General features: G+C 36.6%; 1 protein-coding gene across 1 annotated transcript in view; it reads left to right on the top strand.

Annotated features, from left to right (window-relative positions):
- angpt4 (angiopoietin 4) overlaps positions 1-19,647 on the top strand; it is a 53,070-nt gene that overhangs the window by 17,524 nt on the left and 15,899 nt on the right. The window contains exons 2-3 of the mRNA XM_073851344.1: positions 16,734-16,883; positions 18,123-18,244. Coding sequence (XP_073707445.1) covers positions 16,734-16,883; positions 18,123-18,244 — 272 coding nt within the window. The remainder of the gene's footprint in view (positions 1-16,733; positions 16,884-18,122; positions 18,245-19,647) is intronic.

The following is a 19,647-nucleotide window of genomic DNA, read 5'->3' as shown; positions in this document are numbered from 1 at the left end:
AGGAAAACAGTAAAATGCACTTAACGCAATGGACCCTTTCACTTTTATAAGGTTCTCAAAGGCAGAAGACATCACAGTTGGGTAAACTTAAACTAAATTATAATATACAAATATAATTTTACATTCCCATCCTAAAGAGAACAAACATTGAGAGATTGATTAAAATTTGCAGATGCTTCATAAGCGGCTGTATTAGAAATACCCTGTATAGTTAACTAGCTTTATGTCATTTAATGTGAAAGTAAGAAAACAAGCCTTAGTATTTTATGTTAAAGGGGTCATCGGATGCAAAACTCACTTTTACATGTTGTTTGAACATTAATGTGTGTTGGTAGTTTGTGTACACAACCACCCTACAATGATAAAAATCCACCCAGTGGTAAGTAATATCCCCTTTTTAAAATCAGGTCATTCTCAGCTTCTTGTCAGTGTGACAGCACACAGAGGCCACTCCCATGATAGTTGATTGACATGAGTGCCTTACCTTAGACCCGCCCTCACCGAGCTGAAACAGTCCAAATACGATCGCCATTGTGTGACTCAGGTGCAGGGGAAGACAAGAATGTCTCCGATTGAGGTGTTCTGTTGTTGGATGTAATAATGAACATAGCAGTAGTCATTTACTCCAGACATCTGAGCCGCTGAAGATGCAGAGGATAACGTTACTTTCGTTTTTAAAAGGAAAGCGTCAATTCCGATCTACAAATGCGTCTATGTTTGTGCGAATCATTCCTGATGCAGCTTCACCCACAGCAGAAGTGAGTATAAGGGTTTTTTATGCATCTTTGCAAATGGTCTTTCTTAATAATGTGCTTGTTTTCAAGTTTCGCTACTAAACGCGGCTAAACGCGGCTAAAGTAAACATTACAGCTCATAATCCCACAGCAGAGAGGGGTGGGGCGAGCAGAGCTCATTGGCATTTAAAGGACCATGCAATAAAGTGACTTGATTTTTTGCAGAGTTGATTTTGACAAGGTAAAAGAGTGTTTTTTTAAGAGAAGACCCTAAAGAATCATATGAACTTGTGAAAAATGGGCATCCGATGACCCCTTTAATACGTCATAATACTTTTTACAGTGTCAATCTGGAAATTTTGTTGTAGTCATCAGTATCTGGTTGTGTGTGTGTCAGTGGGAAGAATGCATGCAAACGTCAGTGTTGTTGAAGTCTCCAGTGGCTGTGACAGTGGGGCGTCTCTCTGTAACCATGCTGATAGAATTAGCAATAGGATGTTCTCAGACCGGGGGCTATTTTTGGGGCATTCAGTACGAGAGAATAGAGACTAGATCTTTGTGTTCTCTGTGTGTTTTTTTTTTTGTGTGTGTGCATGTGTGTAGATTCTGTTTGACCTCACTCTGAATGTTTGAGCAACTGGCTTGTAGTGTAAAGAGAAAGCTGGAGATATTCCAGACTCCACAACATACACACAGGCTTTTCCCTTTGACATAAGGCTAAATACTTTAGCCATTGAGGGACACATAACATCCCACTCTTTCCTTTTCTGAGTATCCGGACTCTCTCTAGACACAGCATGAACCTGTGTGATGAATGTTAATCATAGTACAAAAACATATGATGCGTTATTGATGACAAATGAGTATCTAATTGCTTCACATGCTATCTAATTAATATAGCATATGAAGCTGTCAGAAGGACAAGATGGAAATATCCCTGTGTCCAGTCTGTTTTCTATGTGCACATTCCTGTCCCGTCACCGGCACGCTGTCATAATGGATTAGTGGCTCAATGCCACCATAAACAGCCTGACCATCAACACAGTCATTTTTATGCACTGTTAATTTCCCATTTACAATAAGCTGACACTTGTAGACCCTTTTGAAAAGATCTAGTCAAGGATGTCTGTTGGAATTTTTATCATAAATTATAACTAATCCTGAAGGGAATTTTCTTGAAGAATTTCAATGTAGCACGAAACAAAACTAAATTGTTTTGGACACATAGTTCCCAATAGGAGTATTATATTTCTGAGTAGGATAAAATATTCCTGTAGAACATTAGAGAGCAATGTTTTAGTATTTTTAAACTCATTTAGCCTGCATATTTTTCTTTAACCTTCTTTAAACTTAACAGTACTAGACAAGGGCTAGTTCAACCTAAAATGTGATAACATTTTGGGGTTAAATATTCTTGTAAGGTTCTGAAAGTTTTTCTGTGTATATTTGTACACTGTTTAAATCTTATGAATTTTTTTTTTTTTATATTTTAGAAAGAAGTCAATTATGCTCACCAAGGCTGCAAAATATAATAAAACTGTCACGATTCAGACAGGAACAGACGAACAACGATGTAGAATAACGAACAGTTTAATAAAAATCCAGGAGAACAACGGGAAACACAAGAGCACGGGGAAGTAACATTAAAGACCGACAAGCAACAAAGCAAAGACACAAACTTATAAAGACACAATGATTGGGATACACAGGTGTGGGAAATTAGGCAGGAACCACAACACATAGAACAGCGGGGGAGATGGGAGAAACCAAACTAAATAGTCCAGGGGTGTGACATTACATCCCCCTCCCGGAAGGCGCGTCCTCGCGCTGACACACAGAAAAACTGTCCAAAGTTCTAGGAGGGGGTTTTGGTGGAGGACGGACTCCTGGGAGGAGGGCAAAATACGGAGTCCAGGAAGGTGACAGAACAGTCCATGGAGGTGATGACGGAGGGAGGAGCCAAGGAGGTGACAGGAGGGGGCTGGAGCAGGAGGAGCCAGGTGGGACCAAGAACGCAGCCATGATGGCATGCCACGGTGGAGCCGATGGAGGGAGGAGCCATGGTGGAGGGAAGGCTGACGACTCCAGGGGGCCGACCGACGGAGGTGGAGCAAGTGGTGGTAGAGCCCGAGGCGGAGACGGAAAGCCGATGGTCATGGGCGACACCAAGGATCCGGAGGGCCAAGGTGGAACCCAAGGCTCTGGCGACCAAGGCGAAGACGGAGATCCGGAGGTCCGCGGCGGAGCCGGAGTGACAGGAGGGAGAAGGTCCACAGAGCCGGTGGGACGGAGCAATGAGGCACAGCCGGAGGAGTGAAGTCCAGAGGCGAAGGTGGGGCGACGACTGACCAGGCTGACGATGGAGCCCGGTGGAGCTGGTGGACTGACGGGCGACGGTGGAGACGAGGGAGCTGAGAGACGGGGTGGAGCCGCAGGGTCGGAGGGCCGAGGCGGAGTCCAGGACTCAGAGGCTGAAGGTGGACATAAGGGATCCTCCAGCCATGACGTCGATGGTGATTGGCAGACCCGCGGCAAACCTACCACACAGATGGTGAGCTGGGGAGCAGACAGGAAGCAGAGGTGGCATGGTAGGAGTAATCTGGCTGTAAGACTCGGGTAACTAAGGGAGGGTGGGTGGGAAATTACAGTCCATGATTATATTCCCCAGATCAATATTTTGCTCACCCTCAGCGGTGGTGCAGTGGTTGATGTTGTTCTCACGCTCCACTGACATCTCCGCCATTTCGGTTATAGTGGCCGGCTCTCGCACCTGATCAGACGGTCCTTGCAGCTCTGTCGCTCCGGGCTCGGGCTTCCCGTCTACGGTGGGCTCAGGCTCGTAATCCGCAAGTCGGGGTGGCTGGCTGGGCTCTGGGTCTGGAGTGGTACTGGCGAGATTCTCCATGGAACAGATAGGGAATGAGGGTCTGTTTCTCCCCAGTGTCCACTCCACAAACGCGGTGAAATCCGCTCGAGGGCTGTCCTCGGACGACGGCGCTCTGCATGACGCGTTGAGGCTTGCGTCATAGAACGCACAGAGCGCGTCGTCCGGATAGCTGGTGGTATGAGCTACGAGCTGGAACATCGATGTGTAGACCTCGAGCGGTAATTCCCCCTGCTTCAGCCTAAGAAGGATGAATTCCGGACGGAGTAGGTGATCCATGGGGAAAAACACAACGTAAACAAAAAGACTGGAGAAACGGAAACGAGAAATAAAAAACGGGGTATAATGCAAAAAAAACTGTTTTAGGTCGGTCTTTCTGTCACGATTCAGACAGGAACAGAATAACGAACAGTTTAATAAAAATCCAGGAGAACAACGGGAAACACAAGAGCACGGGGGAAGTAACATTAAAGACCGACAAGCAACAAAGCAAAGACACAAACTTATAAAGACACAATGATTGGGATACACAGGTGTGGGAAATTAGGCAGGAACCAAAACACATAGAACAGTGGGGGAGATAGGAGAAACCAAACTAAATAGTCCAGGGGTGTGACAAAAACAATGACATATAATTATTTTTTATTAAAAAATATGAATAACAAATAATGTTAAAAATAAATATTATTTTATTATTATTCAATCTTATTAATTTAAAATAACAGTTTTCTATTTGATATAGGTTTGATATATTTCTGAAATATTATCTGAAAGCTGAATAAATAAGCTTTCCATTGATGTATGGTTTGTTATGGTAGGACAATATTCTGCCTAGATACAACTATTCAAAAATCTGAAATCTGAGCGTGCAAAAATATCAAAATATTGAGAAAATCGCCTTTAAAGTTGTCCAAATCAAGTTTTAAGCAATGCATATTACTAATCATAAATTGTGATTTTATATATATATTTGCGGTAGGAAATTTTCTAAATACTTTAATTTCAAGATTAACATTATAAATGTCTTTGATATCACTTTTGATCAATTTATGATGTCCTTGCTTAAAATAAAAAAAAATATTAATTTAAAAAATTTAATCAGAAATAATAAAAAATAAATAAAAGTTTAGTGTATGCATTAGAAATATGTTTTTATTCACAGTGATGGCATATTCATCTTATGTATTTTCTCAGAATTTCAACTATGATCTAGGTGTTGCTAGTCTCATGCTTTTCAAGATGAAGATTTTTATTTTATCTTATTCAGCTCCTTTAGGATTAGAATCATGGAAATTCCTAAAGGATTGCTGTGCTCGTTTGTTTCGGAATTCCTTTAGTAAACATTCCTGTCCTTCTATTTAAGATGTTTCTCAGAGATCTTTCAGTAACATTGACCTGATGGACTCTAATGTGGAGGGCATGCGCAGATGTACCCATTATGACCTTTGTTTTTTGTCTTGACCTGTGAAAAAAAAAAAAAAAGGTGACTTTTTCAACAGGTCTGTTCAATCCATATTCACTAGGGATGCACAGAATGTTCGGCTACCAAAATTATTCAGCCAAAAATAGCAAAAAAGCTCTTTCGGTGTTCGGAATAAGTGAAAAGGCCAAATAAATGATACAATGATGTGACGTGATCAAATAGAGGCGTGCACTAATGCAGCAAACATGTTGGCAGTGTGGAAGCATTTTAAACTGTCCGAGAAAGATGCAAAAATCATTACAAGCAAAAAAATAATAATGTCAGCCTTCAGCCCAGTGTGTAATTTTGTTCGGCTTTGGCCAAGAATTTTCATTTCGGTTAACGAGGTTGGTTAACATACAGTAATACAAGCATCATTTATAGATAGTTTGGAAGCAAGAGTGAAGTATACTATTCTCATAATCATCTGAAACTGATAATCATCTTTTATATACACCTGAATTGGAGGGCACATAAAGTGTGTATGCATTCTATATCTGTTTAGATAATGAATGACTGACATTTATGACTTCATTTAGCTTTTCGTATGATGAATGGGTGGACAAAGCAAAAAGGCAGGTGGAAAAATCTATATGCCTCTTTAGAAAAATGGAGAAATTGTGAAGAGCGAGTATAGACTCAACACCATAGACTTTGTCCATCTGCTTTTAGTTTAAAGCGAGATGTGTAAGAGGATTATTTCAGGAATGATTCCCCGTGTGTCAGCCCTGCTTCTGCTCGCTATGGCCTCGTTCAAGCCACAATTTAGTACAGTTGGTCCAACTATTAACACAAACCTTCAACTCAGGAAGTCCTTGTGACTAAAGCAGGCCTGCTAAATGGAGCTCAAATCTAGTCATGTTAATCATGTTAGTCATATTATTTGTTGTGCTCTTTGACCCAGAGTTTCTGTCTTACCACACAGTGTCACGCTGAGGCATGAGAGGTCACGTTTGTCCGGTCAGCAGCGGGGCATGCTGGGGTATTAAAGTGGAAAGATAACAAGATAAAATTGAACTAGGCAGCATACAGGGGACTGTATAAATATCTCGTCTTCTGAGGCGTATTTCTCACACCTACAGATTTACGAAGTTAAATCCATAAAAGGATGTTCAAAACTTCATATCCCAGAATATTAATAAGTATTAGATAAAAAAGCCTCTGTTGCTGGAATTTTTTGCCAATAAAAACTAGCAAACTTTGTTTGCAAACATTAAACACAACATTATAAACAGAGTAAAATAATATTTATGGAATAAATGTTTTTAGAATGATGTTATATTTGTGAAGACTTAGCAATGGCGCAGGATAAACACATTTTTGTTATGGGATGTTGTGAAGTTAAGCAATGCTAAAACAATGGCAAATTTGAAAAGGTTAGACAGCTTCACGGAAAACAAGTTTACTGATTATTGCTTTAATATGCTAGTTGTCTCATAATCTCAGTTTGTTCAGTGTATGCCTCAAGTTATCATTTTGGAAATAAAATGTTTTGCATTTTTAGATCCAATTTTTAAACGTAAGTTTGGAATCACATTAATACATTATTACGCTACTTTTATTGTCTCTGTATACTCTCAGAAAAGCTAAAAGGTACATATTTGTACTTTATTATTTACCCCTTGTATACGGCGCCCGGAGAGATCGGAAGGGGGGTGCAAATTGTTTGAGAAAAAACAGACAAGGCATTATTTGGCTACTGGGTGTATTTTATTGCATTTCACGTAACATGTAGAACAGATATTCTAAACCGGTGGGCCTCCAGGGTGCCGCGAAATAGCTTAAAATTCATTTAAATATTATCCTAAATTTTTTTAATTTCATTATTAATGTTTTAAATGAAAATGATCAAAGCATGGTCTCTCGTGTTCTGTGATTGATTGCTTTGGACTCGACGCAGCAAGTTTCATCGCACTGTTAAATACAGACTGAACGGCAGCTCAAAACTTTCAACTGCTGCACAAAACTTCATTTTAGAGACCTGCAAGGGACATATTTTTTAGTCCCGCACCTGCAAGTTTCTGTCCCGCTCCCGCAGAAATATACTGTATGTTACTTCGTCCTGCTCCCGCCCGCGACGTATATGTTTTGTCCCTGTTCCACCCGCAAAAGTAACCTATACTTGCAAAATTGACCGAAGCAGGAGGGGGGCCCGGCCTAAAAAAGGTTGAGAACCCCTGCCATAGAAGAACCGTTTTTGGTTCCACAAAAAAACATTCAGGCAAAGGTTTTTTAAAGAACCATCACTTTTTTTTTTTTTTTTTTACCTTTTTACAAACTGAACAACGCCACAAAGAACATTTTGTGAAACAGAAAGGTTCTTCAGGTGTTAAAGGTTCTTCATGGAACCATTTAGACAAAAATGGTTCTTCTATGTCATTGTGAAGCACCTTTATTTTTAAGCATACACGTAGCCTGTATGCATGTATTCCATGCATTCAGAAAAATTGCATATTATGCCCAATACTGTATATATACTGCAAAAGTAGTATAGTAGAATGCTAACATATCTCTCCAGTATATGTGTAAGGTCACAGCTGAAGACAGACCCTTGACCACCTGTGCTTGAATCAGGGTTTTTCAGCTTGTCAAAACATACAGTAAGTTTACATATTTTTTATAAGCGTGGAAACCCTTCTTGTTTAGACCACACAGATTTTATGGAAAAGATTCCTGAAGGACCCGAGACAGAACCGGTGCTTTCCTCGACAAAAATGTTTCTATAGGGCGTTCCACCAAATATCCTGCTATTACTATTATCATGTACTCTCACAAAGAAAAACGGCTTCCCACTGCAGGTCATTTACCCCGTCAAACTTAATTTGACATGATTTGTTGTAAAAACTGGTGCGGTGACCCTGAAACGCACTGAAAAGTGAATGGTACAAACTACAGTTAAGGATGAACGCAGCTCTTCCTTTCTTGAAACTTGTATCCTAAAGCTGCCAAAAGAAATCGTAGCAGACTCGTACTGTAAGTACTAAACTTGAGTGTGTAACTTGTCCTGCATCTTTTATGCCATGAACATGAGCGATATATAAAACTGTGTGACTACACTGTAAAAAATTTGCTGTAGTTCTGCAGCTGGTTTCCAGTAACTTACTGTAGATTTTTAATTTATGTTATTTACTGGCAACAGTTTGTTCAAAGTTAAATGAACATTAAACATTAACAAGTCTTTGTCTTTACAGAATAAAACTATAAAATAACAACCTACTGCAAAGCATTCTGGGAACCAGAAACCTTCATCAACCTTTTTCTGTTTTTTTCCTTCAGATTTTGGTTCCCAGAATGCTTTGCATGAGGCTGTTATTTTAGTTTTATTCTGTAAAGATAAAGACTTGTTAATGTTTAATGTTCAATTAACTTTGAACAAACTGTTGCCAGTAAATAGCATAAATTTAAATCTACAGTAAGTTACTGGCAACCAGCTGCCAGTAATACTGTAATTTCTACAGATTTTGTTTACAGTGTAGTTCATTTTAAAGCAACTAGGTCTAGTATTTTTTTACTTGCAGATGCAAGCAATATCACTTTGATTGACACTTTGGTCAGTGTATTAGGAATTTCTGACTATCTGAGCAAAATGCTGAACTGGAGCCAATCCTGCATTCAGAAACCATTCTCCATAACTAAACCGTTGTCTGTAATTAACTACAGAGTAGTATTAAGAATAAAGTCTCTCAGAGGTCTTTGAATTAAAAATAATCTTTGGGGTTTCCGGGCCTATAGCAGTGGACGTCCAAGCAAATCCTCACGGGAGGGAAAACATAACTCGGGTTACACTAAAATCTGATCGTCAGACAAGATGCAGAATGACACTGGCTATTTCTGACATTTGTAAACCCTGTTTATAATGAGAGTGAGAAACATGACACAATAAAACTATAACATTCCCATTGTAATTCTACAAGTTGTCTACACCGCAAACCGCTTTCTTGTAATGTAAACATGCAAATCTCAGATTCCAGGACTGTTTGATGAGCGAACATGATCAAATGTGTTGAAAAGGCTAAACATTTGAGTTGTTTTACTCTGCTATAGTTACATAAAAGGGATAGTTCACCCCAAAATGACAATTATGTCATCATTTACTCACCCTCATGGCTTTCAAAAACCATAAGACTCTGAAAACGAGAAATTTAAATCACAGTGTGCAACTAGTGAAAGTGAAAGCTGATCGCATCTGTCAACCAAGATTTTCGTTGAAAAATGTCTGTTCCTCACACAAAGCTGTGTATGAGTTCAGACGGCTTTAAAATACAGTGTACACATCATATAGACTAATTTTATTATGGTTTTATGGTGCTTTTTGACATTTGTCAGCTCCTAGTGGCCATTCACATTCATTGTATAGGCTATAGTAAAGGGCAGAGTTAACATTCTTCAAATCATCTTCTTTTATGTTTTACAGAAGGAAGAAATGCTTTTGAAAATAACATAATATTGAGTATAACAGAATTTTTATTTTTGTTGTCTGCACCAACCTACTGGTGAAAGTGAAGGCTGACCGCATCTGTCAAACAAGATTTTGCCTGAAAAATGTCTGTTCCTCAAATAAAGCTGTTGTATGACATCACTTCAAATATAGTGCAAACGTGATACAGGCTAATTCTTTGTTTTTTAAGGCTTTTTGATGTTTGTCAGCCACTAGTGGCTATAAAAGATAATATATGTTTATATATTTTATATATGTATAAAATATGTATAAACTATAAATAAAAAATTAAAAATAATCAAATTGACAATAACACAAAATACTTAAACTTAAGCAAAAATTAAAATGGAAAACAAAAAAATTCAACATCCCAATGAAAACTAAAATATAAAAATACTATAATATACAAAACGTACCAAAAATTTAAACACAAAATACTTAAACTTAAACAAAAATTTAAATGACTAATGGAAAACATTAAAATAAAACTGATTCGAAATCTTAATAAAAACTCTAAACTATATATAATAAACAAAAACTAATAAAAAATTACATTAGCACAAAATACTTTAGCAAAAATTAAAATGAAACTAAAAGAAAATGAACTAAAAAAAAATAAATACGGATTTAAAATCTTAATGAAAAGTAAAATACTAAAAATCCCCCCTAAAAACTCTGTAAAAAAACTGAGTAATAGCTAAAATACTAAAAAAAAGCAATAAAAATATATTATAAAAAGGAAAATAACACAAAATACTTAAACTTTAGCTAAAATGAAAATAAAAGGAAAATGGAAGTATTAAAATAAAAACTGTTTAATACTGTTTAAAATACTAGTGAAACTAAAATAACAGTGCTTTTTTATATTCCACAGACATCAAAGACATGACTGAGTTTTCATTTTTGATTGCATCTATTTAGAAATATATTTTTCTATTCTCACCACAGGCTCTGTATTTTTTATTTTTATTTTTTGGTTTGTTTTAGTTATCTGCTTGTTATTGAAATGGAATGTCATATCTGACTCAAATTAGCCTTTTCTGATATTTGGAAAATTGCATTTGATTGTAAGCAGTTGTGACATACTAAAAATGCAATAAAAATTAAAGTGAGAAAAAAAAAGAAATATATTTTTCTGCTTTTAAACAAATTTGTCTTGGCTTTTCAGGCTTTCTACAGTATCTTTCGAGCATAATTCTACGGTCCATTAGTTTTAACCAAACATTTTTCTTAGCATATCTCCCTCTGTGTTTAGAAAGAGATTTGAGAATCCTCTGGTCTATTATGCTCAATAATCCTGGTTAGGAAATGAATACCTTACTGCAATTATGGAAACCTTTCCAATAATCCCCTGCATTCCAGCAGACAGCCATAAACAAATTCTGCGGCTCGCGTCCTGGGAGGCTTCACTAAGTGTGTCTAGAAATACCCCTGCGGAATGAAAAAGAAGAGTACATTAAAGAACTAAACATTACACTGGACTGGAATTAGAGAGCAGGCGGCAGGAAGCTGCTGATTGTTTTGTAGGTTGGATAGTTTCTCTTGGTGTGTGGCAGATGTCGGATGAGTGGACCGAGATGGCAGAGGACCCCTGAATCTGGATTAGAGGAGATTTAGTGGATGTGGAGATGTAGACGTCCTGCAGGGAAAGATCTACACGCTCAGATGTTTGCCTTCGAGTTTAGTTTGCTACTGGTTTAATGAGAAGGTTAATCAAGTAATCTCTCTGGGTCTTTCAGAGAAGCTCTAGTGGTAGAGATTGACTTAAACCAGTTATTTTGTTTAGAAAGACAACAGAAAATGGCACTCAACCTATTTGACTTTTATAATGATAACAAAATGTAATATAAGATTTTATTTTATCCACTGGGAATGGTTTGCATCATAAAAAGTAGTGCCAGACCTGAATATGATTGTGTAGGACTTTGACGTCACCCGATATAGAAAGTTGTTTCAGAGTCAGAGCGAGTTATTACATTTTGATGAAAGATTACAAAGGCAAACAGTTTTTTTTCTTTAAAATAACATGCCCTGATGAATCTTATGCAATAAGAGCAGGAACATGTTTTAAGAATGTAAATACAGACTCCATTTTGATTTCATGTTGACTTCAGAGTGTAGCGTTTTTCTTATTCTGTTAGTGAATAGAGATTCTGAGGAATACAGTTGAGGTCAAAAGTTTACATACACCTTGCAGAATCTGCAAAGTGTTCATTATTTTACCAAAATAAGAGGGATAATACAAAATGCATGTTAATAGTTGAATAATAGTTGAATTTATAAAAATGACCCTGTTTAAAGTTTACATACACTTCATTTTTAATACTGTGTTGTTACCTGAATGATCCACTGCTGTGTTTTTTTGTTTAGCGATAGTTGTTCATGAGTCACTTGTTCGTCCTGAACACTTAAACTGCCTGCTGTTCTTCAGAAAAATCCTTCAGGTCCCACAAACTGAGACAACTGATTTGCAACTATTACAGAATGTTCAAATGCTCACTGATGCTCCAGAGAAAAAAAAACGATGCATAAAGAGCCAGGGGTGAAAACTTTTGAATACAATGAAGATTTTTCTTATTTTGCTGAAATATCATAATTTTTCATTTAGTACTGCCCTTCAGAAGCTACAGAAGATACTTACATGTTCCCCAGAAGACAAAATAAGTTAAATTTACTCTGATCTTCGAATTCAAAAATGTTTCACCCCTTGGCTTTTAATGCATAATGTTTGCTTCTGAAGCATCAGTTAGTGTTTGAAAATTCTGTAAAATTATTTTATAGTACAGTTAAAAAATACAATGCTAATAGTTACTTTTCTTTAAGCCCCTAGTTTCTGAGTTGGGGGCGTGTCAGTGAAAAAATGTGTCGGATGCAATGGATGCAGCCAAAGACAATAGATATGCAGCGTTTGTATTGACGGTAAATTTGTTGAAATTAATCAAATTATAATTTTTTGTAATGTACAATATGTTACATATACAAATTATTATATTATTGTGTAATTACTAGGGCTGGGTAAAAATATCGATTCTCCGATTTTAATCGATCTTCAGTTTAACGCAACGATATCGATTTGGGAAATCCCTGAATCGATTCTAAATGCGCGTGCTTCACGTAAGAGGATATGAATATTCACCTCTCGTCTTGAAGGTGTCACCATCAGCTGCTTTTTTTTGCAGAAAAATCTGATGATTAGGCTGTAGTTAAGAACTGTTGGTTTTATGAACAGTTAGAATGTTTTGTATACGCTGACAAGGGCTTTATGATTGGCCTGTTTTGAACGTTTTGAATGTAGAAATTTTTTTTATTTCTTAAACATGTTTGAAGTTCTTAATAGATTTCACTGTTGCACATTTACAGTCTTTTTATTTTTTTACAGTAATGTGCATTTTGCAGTTTGTTTACATGGTGTACAATGGATGCAATATATTTATGATTTCTTGTTACAGTGTTCATTTAAAATAAAAGTTGTTTAAAATAAACAACTGTGTGCACCCTATTATTAATGTAGATGTGTATTTCAGTAATAAACTTAAGTAGGAGAGTTTCAGTTACTAGCATTTATATCAAAATATGGATCCCATGTCTGCAAAACTAACATTTTAAATGAAATATTGATAGCTAATCGATATCGAATCGAATCGAAATTGAAATCGAATCGAAACGAAACCATTAAAATAAGAATCGAATCGAATCGCCGAATTGGTCACAATACCCAACCCTAGTAATTACCATAGAATATTAGTTTACATTACCTTCATAAATTGAATAAAAACAGAAAAAAGCAAAAACACAATTATGCACATTCTTTTTTGCTCATTTTGTAGATGCAGAGTAAAAAAAATAAATAATTGAATTTTATGTAGAAAAGGTAAATCGCCATCTTGTTCCGACCAACGTGACTTAAACGCACCTGACATCATAATGATGACTTGTCAGCTCATAAGTACGAATGCCCCAGGAGGACTTGAATGCAGCATACGTATATTATGTAGGTTTTTTATTGGGATCAATGGTTCCATTAGGAACCTTGAATATCCATGCAACCCTTCTTAAATGCAGGAAAGGTTCTTTATAGTTGAATAAGTTTCTTTAGATTTTAAAGAACTTTCTTTTAAGAACTGTTCGCTGAAAGGTTTTTTGGGGAACCGAAAATGGTTCTTCTATGGCATCACCACAAAAACACCCTTTTATTTTTAAAAGTGAAGCGTGTCAGTGAATAAAACATCACAGTTTTACATTTTGTTCTAAACTGGCAGTGCATAGATTTATGCGTTAAAGGAGTAATTCACTTTCACAACAAAAATTTACAGATAATACTCACCCCCTTGTCATCCAAGATGTTCATGTCTTTCTTTCTTCAGTCATAAAGAAATGGTGTTTTTTGAGGCAAATATTCCAGAATTTCTCTCCATATAATGGACTTCTATGGTGCCCTGACTACAACTTCCAAAATGCAGTTTAAATGCAGCTTCAAAGGGCTCTAAACGATCACAGCCAAGGAAGAAGAGGTCTTATCTAGCAAAACAATCGGTTATCTTCTAAAAACATTTACAGCTTATACTTTTTAATCTCAAATGCTTGTCTTGCCGAGCTAGACAAGACGAGCATTTGACGGTAAAATGTATATAATTTTTTTTTTTTTTTTTTTTTTTAGAAAATAACCAATCGTTTTGCTATATGAGACGCTTATTTTCTCTGCTGTGATTATTTAGAGCCCTTTGAAGCTGCATTTTGGAAGTTCACTCAGGGGCACCATAGAATTCCACTATATGGAAAGAAATCCTGAAATGTTTCCTCAAAAAACATAATTTCCTTACGACTGAAGAAAGAAAGACATGAACATCTTGGATGAAAAGGGGGTGAGTACATTATCTGTAAATATTTGTTCTGAAAGTGAACGAATCCTTTAAGTTTGAATGGAAATCTTACACAGTAGTACAGCTTGTCGAGCTAAGACTTGATTGTACATTAACAGCTGTCAACCATGTTGGTATGCAAATACATGGTTTGAACGTATTTACTCAGTGCATTTTTTATTTTGGTTGCACTTCTGTTTATAAAAAATGCTTATTAAAAACATTTAAACTATATGTTAACAAACAAGTTACTTACACCATAAATACTGCAGTAATTTATGTGTAATCCTAAAACCTGTAATACTAAACTTTTTTCTTTTTTTTCAATCTTTGAAATTAGTGTTTGTCCTCATTTAACCCATACCATGTTGATGCATTCTAGTGGCTCTAAATCTTGGTTGTTAACAGAAAAGTTATAGGTTTTAACCCCAAAGGGTTGATCCATGATCTATCACCAATGTTCCCTTGAGCAAAACACTTAACCCCAGGTTGCTCCGTAAGTGTTGTATAAATCACTTTGTCAGCTCAATGACAAAATAGCAACTAGTTTTAAAACAAAACGATGATTGATTGTCATTGTGAGAAGCCATCACGAAACACTTACTGGCATTCATGCTGATATGTCTTTGAAAATGATGTAATCTACATGAATCTTCATGGAAGCAAACAACCCAACACAGTCGTTCAGAAATGATCTCTTATAAACATCTACCGTGACTCAGCAGAAAGCATCTCAGAGGAGCATTACATTCACATTGGTGATGTTTTACAGTATGTTCTGTAAGGAGATGTCCCAGGAAGCTCCAGTCAGAATGAGATGAAACATCTGGTTTTGGTTAGTGCTCGTAAAACTGACCCAACTGAATCCAGATCAGCGTTCCCAAGCTGGAATCGTCCTATGTGATTTTAATCCAAGGCAGGAAGCTCGGGTCAATTAATCGGTCAGGGCACACTGGGTCTTTAGGGAGTCAACAACAACAGAAAAAACCCAACCTTTGCATTCTTGTTTACGTTAATTACTTTTGTAAACCAACCATCATGTTTTAATTATGACTATCATACGCGCTTAAAAGTAAAGGTTATGGTTCCATCAAGAACTTTCTTCCATTCTAAGGTTCTTTAGATTTTGAAAATGATGTTCACACAAAGAAAGAATTATTCCTTTAAAAATTGTTCATCGAAAGGTTCTTTTTGGAACTTTAGAACTTTTTTAAGAGTTTAATGGGAACTGAGTGCATTTTGGAGTGATTGGTATTGAAATATGTGACCCTGGACCACAAAACCAGTCAATTTTTTGAAATCCGAAAGCTAAATAAATAAGCTTTCCATTGATGTATGGTTTGTTAGGATAGGGCAATTATAGGCAGTGATACAATTATTTGAAATCTGGAATTTGAGGGTGCAAAAAATCTAAATATTGAGAAAATCACCTTTAAAGTTGTCTAAATGAAGTTCATAGTAATGTATATTACTAATCAAAAATTATATTTTTATATATTTTCGGTAGGAAAAACAATAAAATGTCTTCATGGAACATGATCTTTACCTAATATCCTAATGATTTTTGGCATAAAATCAATAGTTTTGACCTATACAATGTATTTTTTGACTATTGGTACACATACCCATGCTACTTAAGACTGGTTTTGTGGTCCAGGGTCACATATCACTACTATATATTTCTAACACACAGTCTCTACATCAAAAAGGGTCTTCATTTTCCATTTAAGTTCTGACAGACCACATCAAGCGCATTGCTCTCCCTCTGGGTTTAACGTGTTTATTTCCATTGTGATAAAATTATCCTTCATTAGCCCTTCTCTCAGGGTCCATGCGGCCTTGGTGATGCTATATTTATTTTTGCAGAGCTCAGTCTTTTGAGACTGAGAGGGTCACTATACCGCACCTTTGCCTGGCACTGGATCTTCTCCCAGTGGATTTAAAACCCAATGGCTAGAAGGAAAAACAATGTGTTTGATAAACTTTCCAGCTCTTGAGTCCACACTGTTGAGTGCTTCACAGAAGGGAGCACTGAGGACACATCACAGCCGCAAAAGAGGCCCTCGTAAACACCCTTCTGAATTGTGAAATGACAAATGGAACTGCTAAACTAACCATCGTGTTTTAATTATGACTATCATACACTCTTAAAAGTAAAGGTTCTTTATGGTTCACACCCACACTAAGAAAAAAATTGGTTCTTTTAAGAATGTTTTGCTGAAAGGTTCTTTGGGGAACCAAAAATGGTTCTTCTATGGCTAAGAGCTTCTCTTGTGTATTCTGCTTTAGGGATCAATCCAGCATTTCACAATATGCAATATTACCTAAAATCAATTTTTTTCCCTTTGCTTAACAGTTAGAAAACTACATTAATCAGAAGACAGGGATGGTGCATTTTCAAGCTGATGCTGTTCATAACCAGACGGCCACTATGTTGGAGATCGGCACTAATCTGCTTACCCAGACTGCAGAGCAAACCAGGAAACTCAATGTGGTTGAAGCCAAGGTAATCTTATTTCACATTTTAGAAATGCATGAATGCATGCATCATCTGTGTTATTAAATATGATATATTAAATATTAAGCAGCACTGTTTTCGTTTATAAGAATGGGAAGCGTTTCTAGAGTTGCAAATCAGCATGTTAGAATGATTTCTGAAGTGACACTTTAAAAACAGATGTTGATAAAAATTTTAATTATATATTATATATACATTATATATACAATTGTAGTTTTACTGCATATATATATAGCTCAAGAGGTAAACTGTATCAGAACAAATTCATCTTGAAAATGAGATGGATCTTGTCAGAAAATAAAAAAATAACAACAAACAAAGTTGTTCAATGCTTTAAAATGTAAAACAGAGAAATGTTATGGTGGAAGATAAATGGTTATTATTTATTTATTTACTTATATTTTAGATGTTCTGCAATATCTAGGTCACTAATCTATGGAAGCCCATTACTGCCACTGAATTAAAAAAAATTAAACTTTCTTTATCTCACAATTCTGACTTTTTTCTCAGAGTTGTGAGATATAAACTCGCATTGCAAGGTCGTCAGAATTGTGAGATATAAACGTGTAATTCTGAAAACATCAGCCTTTTTTCCCTGCTTAAACTTAGACTTTATAACTAGTGATTGCCCGTTTATATAACAATTCTGAGAAAAAAACAATTGCGAGAAATAAGTCAGAATGTCAGATACAAATTCGCATTTGCTTGAAAAAAGTCAGAAATGTGAGTTTTTATCTTGCAATTTTCACCTTATTGTTTTGCAATTGTTTGTATAATGCAAGTTTGAGAAAAAAGGTCAGAATTGAATGTTTATATCTCACATTTCTGAGAAAAAAATGGGCCAGAAGTTTACCTTTTGGGGTACAACAGCTTGTCACTAGAGCAGTACACATAAAGAACATCTTTGTACTTTTTTTTTTTTACCCATAATAAGTACATATTAGTAGCTTTAAGGGTACTGTTCCAGTGACAAGCTGTTGTACCCCAAAAGGTACAATTTTGACCCATTTTTTTCCTGTGTGAATAACCTTTATTTTTATTTTTTCAGTGGCGGAAACAGGCTTCCGTACTAATGAAATGTAATGCCTGTCAGATTTTCTTTCTCCCATTGAAGCTCAAAATGCTTTTTGGAAAGTCTAGAATAATTCAAATAAAATTGTACATTTTAAAGTAAATAATGATATAATGTAATGTCCCATTTTTCATTTTACTGCATTCCATTTGAAGGTTATGAACCAGACGTCAAGAATTGCAATTCAGTTATTAGAGAATTCCTTGTCAACCAACAAACTGGAGAAGGAACTCTTAACACAGATTTCAGAAATCTCCAAACTTCGAGACAAGAACAGGTGAGACTTTTATAATAAATCTTTATTTCTTACAAAAGATGGGCAGAAAATTGTCAAACCGATTATTTATTGTGATTGTATCAACCTAAACATTACAAAACATCTTGATTGTTTGTCTTAGAAAGCAATGAGATTCATCAGAAACATCAGACAAAATGATGCATGAATGAGTCATAACTCAAAACTGCATTATGCAATTGTGCTCATTACGACTCCGAACAACCGCTGAGCAATAATATCCCTGCAAGTCATCTTTAAGGGTCAGACCATGTGCACAACTGTACATTCGCACGGCGTACAGCAACTTTTGTCTCTCTCGTCGTTCTCAAAGCGGTATTTTCCCATACTCGGCCAGTCGGAGAGCACAACAGGGGTAAAGGCTTTGTAAAGGGAAATAATCAGCCACTTAATTGATTGTTTGTAATGTTTAATAACTACGGAGTAAGCACAGCACACAAAGCAGACCCCAGGCAAGTTTCCTTTGCACACTTACAAAGCCGGACAAAGGGTTTCCCAGAAAGCTTTGTACTTGGCTCTCGCTAGATTAAACCGATAACGCTTGTTGTCATTCAACTTTGACGACCAATTGAACTGTGTTGCTAGCCGTGTTTTGGTAGCTGCATGGGGGCATCAGATGTAATTATAATGGACCGCCACGTTACAGACGATTCAATATTTCATGTTTTGCGTATGAGTGAGAACAGAGAGTTTTCGACCTTACAACAGTGCAAGTGAAAGTGTTCATAATTGCTCCCAGAATTGATGCGGGTTTAGAGAGGGTCAGCTTCATGGTATAATAGCAGCAAACAATTGCTTAGCATTACGTACACATTGCAAACTCTGGCAAGGGATTTCAACAGTCCTTGCCAATCGATTGTGTGAAAACTATTTGTGTAATCAATCATGTCCAATTTATAAACATAAGCATCGAGAACCACTAGCAACAAAGTACGTTTAATGACTATCTACTGTAATTTAACAAAGTAAGTGTTTGGTTACATGGCTCGATGGAGTTTTGATTTGCTTTCCAGTTATTTTCAGCTTCAAACCCTCGGGTGGTGTTATTTTTCAGCACTCACACACACTCGCTCACTAAATCACACACAGATTGAAACCGGCAGGATTTTGCGGAGCTCCTCAGAAACTGGTTTTTGTAGCAGTGGCTCATTGTTGTGCGGCTGTAAATTGTTTTGACGGCAGGCTTGACTGATTCAGTGCTATCTCCTGTGATCCAGACACTAAATCATGAACCTACATGAATAGTGCTGATGGAAATACTGCATCTCCATTTCCTAAAGGCCCAGAGTTCAGACTTATTTCACATGACACAGCAAGCCACTAGACAGTAGCTCTTTAGAACATGTGGTATACGCATGAAGTTGTTGGCCAAAGAGGTCCTATTA

The sequence above is a fragment of the Garra rufa genome, chromosome 12 (genome assembly GCF_049309525.1).
Source record: "Garra rufa chromosome 12, GarRuf1.0, whole genome shotgun sequence".
Lineage (NCBI taxonomy): Eukaryota > Metazoa > Chordata > Actinopteri > Cypriniformes > Cyprinidae > Garra > Garra rufa.
The sequence above is the reverse complement of the archived record's forward strand: the minus strand, read 5'-3'. Positions and strand labels throughout refer to the sequence as shown.